Genomic DNA, 13,083 nt, shown 5'->3' with positions numbered 1-13,083 from the left:
ATGTGAATGGAAAAAAACTGTCAATTGATTTTAATAATTTGTGTTTTTGGTTCATTTTGAACGATAATTTCTATCGCAATAAGAACTACATTTTTATTCGCAAGCGACTATGCTCTCTGTGATGGGGCTCGGAAATGTGGGTTAAACTTGCTTCAGTCCTTTGCTACGGATCAGTTCAACTTTGTAGGTCCTTCTGTTGAAAAGCTCTTTAAGGTTACAGCAGGAGCGACTGTACTAGTTTAAAGTGATAGAACCATAACCGTCCCCACACCTACATCAATGCATACGAAGATCTTTTGTGAGTTCGAGTTCGAGTAACCACACATTTGTGCACGAATCAACGAGAGGTTTCATGGAGACAAGGTTGGTAATAGACGGGGAAATAATATCCAGGCGGTAAATTTGCATGAAAATGATGTTGACATTTTTGTGTCAGTTCTTGGTGGGTTGTCTTCGTCTGCTTTAGTTAGATCATGGTTAGATGATTGTTTTATTTCACATTGTTCAACATGAAGAACTTCACGGCAGATATCAACGAGTTCTTGGCTACCATAAAAGAGTAAATGAATTGAATGAAAGTTGACTTGTCTTTCACTAGCTAGCTAGATCATAATAGAAAAATCTGAAAATACTAATACTAATAATATATAGAGTATCCATCATGTCCATAATCCTGGTGTCATGCGTTTTCAGTAGGATAACAGGATAACTTTCCGTATTGCGCCACCACTTTTTCACTCATTTTTACAAAAAGGGATATATCAATCAGGTAAATTAGATACTATATTATTTTATTTCGAATGAAAAAGTGGTGGCGCCATACGGAAACTTTTCCCTTACACTTCATGGTGTGTTGAAGTTTTTAAAGTTTTGGTTTTACGTTGCGAGAGACAGTCCGCCATTAGCAGTGCTTATGCATGCACGACATTGGAGCAACGTCATATGTTTTCACACCTTTCATTGGTTGGTATTTTGTTGAATATTCAGAAGCTAGTATGGCGTGCAAAATAAATCAAAAATATTATTCAATTACTACTTAACAAATTTAATTACATTTTTGTCCTGGCTAAGGCATTATGGCTACTATATTAGAATCCAGAGATATCATACATAACATTTAGCCTACATAGGCATGGAAGTAAAACACCCCTCCCCCCTTGAAACGCACACACTTCATAACAATCCGTTTTCCCCCATTTCAGACCAGTAATGTTTGGTTTCAGGAGATAAGAAATTAAGATAAGAAATTTATTGCGGTAATATCAGAATTTATTACAGTATGCAGTAAATCAAAAAAAAAAATTATAGTCATTTTTACTTAAAATATTTTAATATTTTCCCCATATTGGCACACCATAGAATCCCAAACAGTAACCACCTCACATGATCCATCTAGTGACTAAAGCAGAATGAAACTCAATCTAGCAGATTGTAATTTTGTTTTGAACTTTCGAGGTTGGATGATGTTTCTTTGACTCGTTTGAATGTTGCCATAAAAATGCACTAGTGATTAGTACCAAAAATCAATCATTTTATAAATGTTTGAGCACAACCAACGACAGGAAACTTTATTCTAACCATGATTAAGCCTGATGAAAATACAGACCGTGAGTAAACTGCATAGCTTCTGTCACCGGTGCAGCTTGCACAATCTCGCGGTAAACGGGAATCAAAGTTGGGGACCGAAAACATATGAGGGTCGATAACGTATGACGCTACGATAATTACTGACTTTGTCAACAAGGAAGTGCAGTTGTTTTTATAGCACTGCATGTTCTCCTCACAGAGACAGATTTGTCTTCATCTCATCCGTCCATCATATGCCATACTCTGCTGTGAATGTGATGGATCATAAACACCATGTTGCTGGATGGGCTATTTCACTTTCAGTTCCATGTTTCCTGACACTGTGACAGTGAGTGGATAACTTTTTGTATGGCGCCACCACTTTTTCCTTCATTTTTACAATAAAGGGATATCTCATTGATTGTGAATGTGAGGTATATAGGCCTAGATGTACTATTTAATATGGAATGAAAAAGTGGTGGTGCCATACGGAAACTTTTCCACTTGTCATTAATGTCAGTGTCAGTCACACAGTGTAATTAAATAATAAAAGCCATTCCTTTCCAATACAATTATAATATTCAATAACCCTGAATCGTGATTGATAAATGGCCGGCCGATAACACTCAGCAGACACTGTATTTCGTATAAACAACGGTTATAGCAACTATGCCATACCAACCATGAAGGAAGGATCATTCCTACATGGCCATACACAGATCAATCTGATCTGATCTTTTTATAGGGGGAAAGATCGTGTGAGATGTGAGGAAGGTTCTTTTGGTTTGTTTTGCATCCTTGACCTTGTTTCTTTGGCATACTTTATTCATCAATTTATTTTTGTTGTGGCGATTGGTATATTTATAGATTAATATTTATTAAAATAGTTTGTTTTGACTGTTTAGATTATTGTCATCAGAAAGTCAAAATACTAGCGTCAACAATGGGAAGACATCAAGCGCCGTCTTCAAAGACTTTAAGTTTTGTCTAACTAATTATTCATCGAAAGAAGTGAGCGAGCTTATGTTAGAATCAAATCAACGACCTGCGAAGAACAGTAAAGTAGTTCTGGTTCAAAAAGAAGACTTACTCAAGGTTTGTATAGTTTCTGTTGTTAATAGTTTCAAATTGTTTATATTCAGTTAAAGTTTGCCATACTTGAAAATATGCCTTGTATTTCACACGGAGTAACGAATTTCATATGGGCAACAAAAATTGCTCCCGGTGCCTCAAAGGCAGTTGCCCTCGTGCCCACTTTATTTTCAATACAAATTTGCAATCTTGGCACAAAGCTACTCCCAGAAACGATAGCATTGCAACTTCGTCTTCTCCATTAGACCATGGAAGTTTTTCTCCACGTTGGCTGGTTGGTCAAAGCATTTTGCAGTCAGCATTTTCTTTTAAAACTTTAAAAGGTGTTAATACAAATTAAAGTGACAGTTTTGTCTTCCAATTAACTGTATTTTTTTTTCTTGAATCAAAGCATCTTGAGAAAGAAGACATCAGTCTTAACGATGAATCGATGGAGGAGACGGAGGGAACTTTGGGTGATTCCATTAGGAATGAAGGGGAGGACAGCTCATTACGTGATCCGGTGTCCGTTGACGAAGCCAGGTAAACTGGAGTTATTCTGGCTCATACTGGACTGTCTCAACAGGCTTGGAATTCCATCTTCGAAAGGGCAAGACCATTTTGGAAAATTTCCTGTGGAAAATCTTAAAGTCAATGGTAAAATTTTGATCGGGCACCAAGACAAAGGCCAAGACCAGGGCAATGGAGGCCCTGGCCTCAGGGGGCTGCGTGTAATTCTTGGCTTGTCTAAGGCCTGGGGTTTATTTCATGAAGCGATGCGATGTGTCCCATCTTAAGTTAAGATGTATATTGGCATCATAAATCCTAAGATTCATTGTAAGTTAAGAAGAGTTTTGTGAAACCTACCACTGGACTTTCATCTTCGAGAGGCCTGTCTCGTTTTGCAAATAGCACTTCCATTGGAAAATCTTTAAGTTATGGCCTAAGTGGCCTACTGTATGTGTAATTCCAGGCTAAGCCTTCTGTCTTTCCCTGGATTGTGAGGAATATGAGGTGGAATGCATTACAGCAGAGTAAAAACAAACATTCAGATTTATATTTAATTGGAATAATGCAGAGAGTCTTTTCTGGCTTCTTTTCCTTGAATGCAGATATCTTCTATCCATTCACAATCTGTGTACAAATCCAAACCGTTCACTGACGTTGGACAAAAGCACAGAGTTAACAGTTCCGGACATGCTGGTTATCTGTGACGGGAAAGACAACGAGAACATCGCAGTGATGGGATGCTCCTCTGTAAAGGCAGGGTCAGGTGACCATCGAGGTCAATGGTCACCAGGTGTGTCAGTGACTACCGTGTCATGTTTTGGTAAGAGGAAGATTGGTTTCGGTGGAATTATAGAATTTGGGGGTTGAACATAGTTTGGGTTGAAATTTGGGTTGTACTGAAAACAATGTGTGATCCCTGACTACCGGTATATGGCATTTACAGGTTGAGTGTCTTTTGACTGGCACCACCCCGAAAAAAAGCAAACTGGTTGAAACCACGACACAATGTTAATGTTTCTGCAATGATCTGTTTTAGGTCCAGTCACATCCAAGTCAAGTCTTCTAACTGTGGATCAGGTTATACAACAGAGTGGTAGTCTTGCAAACAAGGAGAGTGTAAGTGTTGATCTAATCTTTATTTTACTCTGGTTCATCAAAGAATCTGAGCTCCAAGCCCTGTCATCTTGTGAGATTTTATTCTCAAGTTGAGCTCTTGTCTCCAGGCATGAAGTTTGTCAGCTGATCAGCTGATTTTCTCTTTTTCTTTTCAAAAGTGTGATCGGCCATTGCTTCTTTTTCACCATTAGAAATGTGCATGTCTGTGCCTTTCTTTGTAAATGCTAGTTTCCATTAGTCAGTGGCCATTCACTATTTGGTAACCTGTTCCTGTTTTTATAGGTGAGCACTACAGCCTTTGCCCAGTATGAGATCGTAGGAATGTCTTATCATGAGGTCTCTATGCTAGACGTAGCCAGCCAAACACATACATCAGTCACAATGGACTGTAGCTGGGATAATGTAAAGGGGATGCTGGAGAGACCTCATAGCGCAATGTGCAACGTGGTGAGTGGCCTAGCTCTGTGGCACCAGGGGAGTCTCTAACCCCCACAACATTCCAGTGCCCCTCCCCCAAGTGCCCTCCCTGAGGATAAATCTACTATACAGTAGAGCCCTTAAAAACAAGAAACATGGCCCTTGCCCTTTACCCCAACTGAAAAGCACCCCCATGAAAACATCCTGGCTACACCACTGCTCTGTGGCCCAATCGAATCCCACCTCAGAACCAAGCCTAAGGTGTAATTTGAGCTGTTTAATCCTTCCAGAAGACCTTATTTTCTCACTTTGGGCGTCCTCCTAATTTATTATTTTTACCCCAGTAATAAGTGAGTTCCCACCTCAAGATGCAAAGCCCATTAACTCTAGACAACGTTATTCTCCTTGGTTCAAGTTCATTGCTCAGCAAATAATGAGTTGGAACTACTCGCAATATTAGCACACTGGTTATTTGATTCTCTTAAGCATGATTTTCTTTGGTCTAAAATAAACATCGGTGGGTAACTTTTTGTGCTCTGAACGTTAAAGCTGACTATTTTTCTTCTTCCCTTCTCTTTCTTTGTGTAAAGCATGTGTGTGCTGTGGCCGGTGACATGAGGAGTGCTGCTCATAGTATGTACAGAGAGCTAGCAACGCTTGTGGTGAGTCACTAAGTCAGAATATTGATAAGGGACTTGACAAAATACCCTATCTATAGGTTACAAACCCTCCATAATCTGTTCTGTAAGTTGTCTGGCTAAGTGAGAAAGAGTATTGGAGGCACAATAATTAATGACTGCTTTGTCTGCTTATCATTTAAACAGGCAGAGTAAATCCAAACATTTGGGTGATGGAGTTACCAGAGAGGGGAGTGTATTGAAAGTTAGGGGAGGTTCTATAGCCAAAGACACTAGGGGGTTAGGGCTCATAGCCATCTACAAACACTCTTAGACTGAGGCAAGCCATAATAATCTTGTTAGAGTCCAAACATTTGGGTGATGGAGTTACCAAAGAGGGAAGTGTATTGAAGGTTAGGGGAGGTTCTCTAGCCAAAGACACTAGGGGGTTAGGGCTCATAGCCATCTACAAACACTCTTAGACTGAGGCAAGCCATAATAATCTTGTTAGAGTCCAAACATTTGGGTGATGGAGTTACCAAAGAGGGAAGTGTATTGAAGGTTAGGGGAGGTTCTATAGCCAAAGACACTAGGGGGTTAGGGCTCATAGCCATCTTTAATACTAAAACACCATGAGTGAACAACCATCAACAGACTATTATGAAAATAATATCAGCAGGACCTTTGATAGATCAAATTCATCAACTCCTGTTTGTTTTTAAGATGTGAATAGTCAAGTTTGTTGTGCTTTCAAGACAGCGAATCTTGCATTTTTTTCTTGATCGATTTTCAACTTGCAGGGTTTTACAGAAGGGTTGAAAACAGAGGAGTTAGAATGGAACACGAAAGAGTCATCCAAAGAGTCAGTAGAGGAGGCCGTAGCCAGACTCATAGAGAAAGAGAAGCAAGGTCCGCAGAGGAAACCAGAGCCAAAGGTCAGCAACAATGTTAACCTTTGACCGATGACCAAAAAACATCCAGACACAGACATATTACTAACTGAGGTTGTGTAGTTTTTGAGAAATGAGTCACACATAAATTTGGTCTCAGGAAGACGAAAATTATTTTAGCATGTAAAATCCCATTAACCAGTTATGATATTATACCAAAACCATGCTAAAACTGAGACGAAAATTATTTGTTTTACTTATTTCTGAAAACTTACAGCACCTCATAGTTAGTAAAATTTCAACGGAAGCTTTCTTCTATCATAATCTTCAAACTGTGTAAGTTTAATATAAATCTGTGGACATTTTGTTTTGTGTTAGGAAAAAGTACATAGACCCTTTAAAACATCCATTACAAATTTTACAATAAAAACACTAGAAGAACAATTAAAGTTACACAAAGGAAATTAAAATTTGTGAAATATGTAGCAGCCAGTGCCTGCCAGAAATGACAAGAAATGTTGAATCCCTCTTGCTAACCCAATTTGTGTTTTTCTCATGACACTCAGCCGCAGACTCCAATCCAGGACGGTGAAACCGATTTAGACTCGCTCCTTCGCTGCTACGTCATCCCGGAGCGACAAGATCTCTACTTCTCAGAATCCCTGTGGACGACCCTGTGGTCGACAGCAACCTGTTATGATGACTTCATCAGAGCCTTCTCATTGGTCTTTAGTGAACTGAGAAAGGGGGAACTTCAACCAATCGTAAGAGTTCTTTACTATTTCTGAAAATGACACCAGGGATGTCTCATAAGCGAACTCAATCACTGTAGCTCACAAGCCTGAGGAAACCTGTAAACAAGGGTGCTTGCTATGTGAAAAAGAAACACCAGGATTAACCCGCTACTCTTCCACGACATGTGTTCTGGGTTCTTGTGAGTGCACTATCAATTCTAGTTCATGGGACATATGGCTGAATGTCCCATTCAAAGGAAGAATCAATTATGTTTCAGTGTCTTGCTTAAAGACCCAGGTGCCACAACAATTGAACCAGCATTCTGCTGATCAGAAACAATAGTCCTTGAGTCCAGTGCTCTTGACAGCTCAGCCACAACACATCTCTAATCTGACTTGTTTTCTATTTGCAGGTTCATGGAGATAATCAGAGCACATTGGCCAAGATGATCAGAGCATCCTACCAGCAGGAGATGAATAAGATCAACATTGAGGGCGTCGACAATCTCACCATGCTTGTTGAGATCGGTCTGGACAAACTCAGAAGGGATTACACAAACTTCTTCATCGGTAAGTCTTAATTCACAAAAAAGCCATTGGAAACTGCTCATTTGTTTTGTATTAATCCCAACAGATCAAGCACCAATGATGGTGAATAGGAAATAAGAAGATCAAATATTCAGTTTTAGATGTTGGAGGCCATTTCAATCTTTATATGTGCAGTGGCCGCTGCCTTAAGGGACTGTGTCAACTTAGTCCAGAACAACCAGCGGATAAGTTTAGGGTGCGTTCGATTAGCTTGCCCTGTGTCAACCCCACTGTGCTCACTCGGGTGAGCCCCTGACAAGAGCTAATCAAACGATCACTTACCCTCTAGTGGTGAGGTCATGCACCTGGGGCCAATCTATTATTCAATAACAATGGATGATATGAAACGGTGCGACAGTAGGAGGGTTGACTGTGTACATGTATAGATGCATTCACCATAGTTTACTTAATCATTAAAAACCATGTTAGATGATATGCAATGGTCAGACCGTGGGAGGGTGCAATTCATGCATTAATGCACCATAGGCCTAATAAGTGGTTTTACTGAAGTATCCATTCAAATCTCAAATAAGGAGTTCTACACATTATTTTTTCTTTTTAGCTAGTGAGCTGACGACCTTAAACCAGCTTCAATGGTACGTCAAGACGTCCGAGTCCTGTGGCATCATTGAGCAGGTGTCACGTCTCAGAGCTCTTCACAATGTCCTGGAGGTAGCTGTGGTTTCTGTCACCTCATTAAAGCTACCCCCTGAGCATCGTAGGTCACTCGTCAGGTGAGCAAGACATGCAGCGCTCCGGGGTTGTTAAGTATAATGGATGGAGGGTGGATGAAGAGCATTAAGCTGTAGCTGTTTGTGGCTGTTGCTTAGGGATATTCTGAGTTTTTTAAGGGAATGGACATCATTGCCTTCTTAGGGATCCTTTCTTTGTTGTAGTTGTCAAACAAAACGTCAACCTGTGAACATTTCGTGAAAGCAACAAAACAGCATTTTGTGAATATCTTTGTTCAATAATTACAAATGCTATTATTTTGTCTCTGAGTATAGTTGGGGTGGGGGAGCAGGTGTTTCATTTTGTCAATTAACAATGATTGCTGATTTTGTTTGTGTATATCAAACAAAGTGACCTTCCTTGCCATTGACAATGAAAACAAGTGTCATTTTGATTGTCATTGCCACCTGTTCAGAGGAAGAGACTGACGCTGTGTACAGGTGTATCGTCATGGATACTAAAGCAGCAAAATAACAATTGCTTGGGGCTTCTGATTGTTTTGATGGACCTTTATTGACAAATGACAATGAATATTTTACTTTTCATTTCTAAGAAGACACAGTAGCCATTATAGTGTCCTCAAAAAGACCACTTAACTCTACAGTCTGCCCCAATTCCTCCAAAATCCATTAAATGGTTCTGCTTGAACTTGATGGATTTGCTGATATGTTTCCAATCAATCCACATGACGCCTGGCATCTTTGTGGTGTGTGTTACCATGGACTGCAGTATTTTGAAGGATACAGGAGAATCTCTAGCCAATAACAGTGGGCGGTTAGGGCTTAAAGCAATCTACATACACTCTTAGACTGAGGCAAGCCATACCAGTCTTATCTGGGTCCAAACATTTGTATGTAAACTGTAGAGTTACCGTTACATTTCTTTTTTTCTTGGTTTGAGCATTTTCTACATCCATGGTTTAACATTTCATCCCTCTACCCCAATCAGGTCTGCCTTAATATATTACCAGTCACATCCCGAGGATGATTGCCACACGTTCAGCCAACCTGTAGAGGCCACCATTCTACAGCCACTCTATACAAGGTTAGAGTTCTCATTACTGTTTCATCATCTCCCCCCCTCCCCCTCCATTGTAATCAGTTGTGTTTCTGGGCACGCTCAAAAATGCCAATGTATACCCACGCATCATTAATCACCGAACTCAGAAGGGCAAACTGCACCACAGTGGTATCCATAGCAGGCAATATTGTATACATGGTAAAGTTTGACCTTGCTTGACCCTTTTAATAGTGTGGACGCTATCGTTGGAAAAAGACACCAAATTCAATAATTAATTACTATGGTGTTAAAGTTCCTGGTTGACACCAAATGAAGATGTGTTGTTGAAAACTCTGCACTCTTTTTTTACCGTCACGCCGCGGCCAATAAAAAAAAATAGAAATCTAAGTCTACTAAATAGAAATAAGGTAGATTACAGGTAGAATACTATTTGATATACCATGTAGTATCTGGTATACTAACTGTTGCTTAGCAGAAAGGTACAATGTCAGTGCAACGCAATCCATTGCTCCTGTTGGGTTTATCAATGTCTGGCATATACATTGGTGCATTTTTACCACATTTTACTGCCAATTCCCCCAATTAACAATGGACAACATTGGTGATGGTGAAAGACCAGTACCCACATTTTTTGTGACCCTGGGGTCGATTTCACAATGAGTTAGGACTCGTCTTATCTCGAATTAGGACGAGTAACATGCCTAACTTGGATTAATCTTAATGTCTGCATGCCACAGTGTAGGGTTGGGACTCGTCCTAAGTCCTTAGATTAGTCTTAAGGTAGGAAAAGTTTTGTGAAATCGACGGCAGCACAGCTTGAAATAACAAACCTGTGAAACTAGTCACCAAAGTCACAAAAAATAAACCACTTAAATATGTTTCTAATCTTAGCAGTACTGTTTACACTCCTTTAAATTAAAGCCTAAAAGATTTACAATTTCTGGTTCAAATTCTAACTTTTTTGTAGACATATTCAGATATGGAAATTAGATGTAATTAGTCATTGTATGAAGCTGACTCTTTTTGTCAAAGACCATACACTCATGCATTATTAATGAGATGCAAATTATACTTAATTTTGATCTGTGTCTAGTTACCAGCCTTCTGTCTGGAGATTGAATGTGAAAGGTAATGCGGGGACCTGTTCATCCTATCAGCTGAGTGTTAAACAACCCTTACAGCATGTCATTGGTATTAATCCAGGTAATTAATTAGTATCAACTATTATCATTCATCAACCAAATCATCTTTCATTATTTGTTTCACTCAATTGCAAAGCAGACCTCGAATTCACTACAACACTTGCTATAAACACTCCATAACTTTGTGAAGCAGTAAATGACACCTGAGTCATTTTCTAAATTGATAAAACACGGAAGGGCATCAGTCATATCTGTGTGAAACACAACACATTTCACCTGGTGACCTTGGGATTCAATTCAATTCAATTAATTTGTCCATTAAAAAAAATAAAAAAAATAATCCTTTCCCTATTTCTAAAAAATGCTTTTCCTGTTCCTATTTCTATCAATAACAGACTTGAAAGGCCTTGGCGTTAGACCTTTCTTGAAAGGCCTTGGCGTTAGACCTTTCTTGAAAGACCTTGGCGTTAGACCTTTCTTGAAAGGCCTTGGGGTTAGACCTTTCTTGAAAGGCCTTGGCGTTAGACCTTTCTTGAAAGGCCTTGGCGTTAGACCTTTCTTGAAAGGCCTTGGCGTTAGACCTTTCTTGAAAGGCCTTGGCGTTAGACCTTTCAAGACCTTTGCTCAGAGACTCAAATAGGGTCTGGAGACCGCCCTCGGTACCTATACAACAGCAGCATTCATTTTTCTCATACCAAGATTCTGATACATGAAGCTTTATAAATTGAAGTCCACTCGATGTGCTGCTTAGAAACTCCTTAGGAACTGGCTGCTTAGAAACTCCTTAGGAACTGCTAATGAATTTCATCTCAATCTGATGAAAAGAAAACCAATTATATAGCACATTCTATTCAGGCATCGCTCTAGCCCCAAATTGAATTAGTCTGCACCCTTTCAAAACACAGAGACATCCACTTCTTGCCCTGATCAAATTATATCACAGAAGTACAAACAAAGGCCTCGCAAATGCTGAGATAATATTGGCTACTTCCGATTCTGAAAATCCGTTGCCTTTTGTCATTTCATTATAGAAAAGCAAATTGTCAGTTCTTTTTCACTGAAGAGCTCTACAGAAATTATGCACTATATTTGCGTTGGCTGTGTCAGTTTGTGCTTGTTTGTGCTAATCAAGCTTTATGATGCTCGCATAATGTCCACGGCACTGTCAGTTTGTTGACCTGGTAATCTCTCGTAAAGATAAGATTTTTGCAACGTTTTTTATCGTTTTAGCTTTGAAGTGTTTTCTTTTCTTCTTTCCTCACCAGTTTTCCCCTTTCATTTGCATCAGAAAATAGTTTTTTTTTTTAAAGTGGTACTTTAGTGGCACTGTAGTTTGAGTACCAAGTATGAGTACTACCGGTACATCACAGCATAGCTGAGTTTGAGTATCATGAAAATGGTACTCAAATAGTACTGTAGTTTGAGTACCAAGTACGAGTACTACATCACAGCATAGCTGAGTTTGAGTATCATGAAAATGGTACTCAAATAGTACTGTAGTTTGAGTACCAAGTATGAGTACTACATCACAGCATAGCTGAGTTTGAGTATCATGAAAATGGTACTCAAATAGTACTGTAGTTTGAGTACCAAGTATGAGTACTACATCACAGCATAGCTGAGTCTGAGTATCATGAAAATGGTACTCAAATAGTACTGTAGTTTGAGTACCAAGTATGAGTACTACATCACAGCACAGCTGAGTTTGAGTATTATGAAAATGGTACTCAAATAGTACTGTAGTTTGAGTACCAAGTATGAGTACTACATCACAGCATAGCTGAGTTTGAGTATCATGAAATTGGTACTCAAATAGTACTGTAGTTTGAGTGGCAAGTATGTATGCTACAACACGGCACACAGTATATCTGCATACCCCCAAACTATATACTACTAAATGTGAATAATGCATCAAGAGGAGAGTTGATTTGGCTGGAGTTGAACATTAGGACTCATTTACAATTCTAATGCTATCTTAATTATGATGTCTTGCAGATATGAGCATGGGTGATCTGACAAGTGGGGAAACGTTCTGTTACCACGTGGCACACTCAAGAGAAAATACCGTCTCGTTTCTGTGAGGGATGTCTTTGCCAGAAGGTAAAATGGCAATGTCTGTGTGAAGTACTTTCTTAAAGGGAGAATGCAGCACTTTTTTCTTCTTAATTGGGGCTGAATATTTTTCTTTCTCTTGGGGGGGGGGGGGGGGGTGGGGGGGGGCTGGGGTTCAGGGGACGTAAGACTGCAGGGTTCTAGCTCAAAATATGTGGTGGACCAGACTTCTTTTTTTTTACAAAATAAAAAATCCTTGCTGAGACAGTTTCTCAAGCATTGAAATGTTTCATCAAATACTAAGACACTAATGAACATAATTTATTTTATTTGTCTGAATGGTATAAAGTATACTTGATAAATCATCAAACTAAGTCAACATCTTAACTTTATTTTATTTTATTCAATTATTACAAACTGAGGAACTATTATTAAATTGAAATACACAAGACCTCGGACCCACCCACACAGAAAGCAACAAGTATGTACCGTGTTTAGTAAAGGCATCAACTAAACATTTAGTCTGGAACATTGTTGAGTCAGTGATGTCAAGCCCCTATTAAAGACATTTTGTTCTGTAGCATTACAACAATGAAACCCCCTCATAGAAGAATAAATAAGAGTAAAA

General features: G+C 39.2%; 1 protein-coding gene across 2 annotated transcripts; it reads left to right on the top strand.

Annotated features, from left to right (window-relative positions):
- The first annotated feature begins 203 nt into the window (after positions 1–203).
- Positions 204–12,594, top strand: LOC139937179 (protein zwilch homolog). Of its 2 annotated transcripts, none has more exons than XM_071932235.1 (14): positions 204–363; positions 2,472–2,661; positions 3,050–3,180; positions 3,750–3,967; positions 4,184–4,263; positions 4,546–4,710; positions 5,271–5,342; positions 6,098–6,232; positions 6,754–6,951; positions 7,335–7,491; positions 8,072–8,243; positions 9,190–9,285; positions 10,355–10,464; positions 12,399–12,594. In XM_071932235.1, the coding sequence occupies exons 1-14, from the start codon at positions 353–355 to the stop codon at positions 12,482–12,484; spliced, it is 1,821 nt and encodes a 606-aa protein (XP_071788336.1). In that variant the 5' UTR covers positions 204–352; the 3' UTR covers positions 12,485–12,594. The 2 variants fall into 2 exon arrangements, with proteins under 2 accessions (XP_071788336.1, XP_071788335.1); XM_071932234.1 differs by lacking the exon at positions 204–363 and adding an exon at positions 384–559.
- The last annotated feature ends 489 nt before the right edge of the window (positions 12,595–13,083 follow it).

Source organism: Asterias amurensis, chromosome 5 (genome assembly GCF_032118995.1).
Source record: "Asterias amurensis chromosome 5, ASM3211899v1".
NCBI lineage: Eukaryota > Metazoa > Echinodermata > Asteroidea > Forcipulatida > Asteriidae > Asterias > Asterias amurensis.
The sequence above is the reverse complement of the archived record's forward strand: the minus strand, read 5'-3'. Positions and strand labels throughout refer to the sequence as shown.

What these genes read in the sequence shown, in the direction of transcription:
- LOC139937179 (XM_071932234.1), top strand. Translation starts at nt 510, where the DNA reads ATGAAGAACTTCACGGCAGATATCAACGAGTTCTTGGCTACCATAAAA. An exon ending in AAAAAGAAGACTTACTCAAG is followed by an intron (nt 2,662 to 3,049) that starts GTTTGTATAGTT and finishes CTTGAATCAAAG; the next exon opens with CATCTTGAGAAAGAAGACAT. An exon ending in GAGAGCTAGCAACGCTTGTG is followed by an intron (nt 5,343 to 6,097) that starts GTGAGTCACTAA and finishes TTCAACTTGCAG; the next exon opens with GGTTTTACAGAAGGGTTGAA.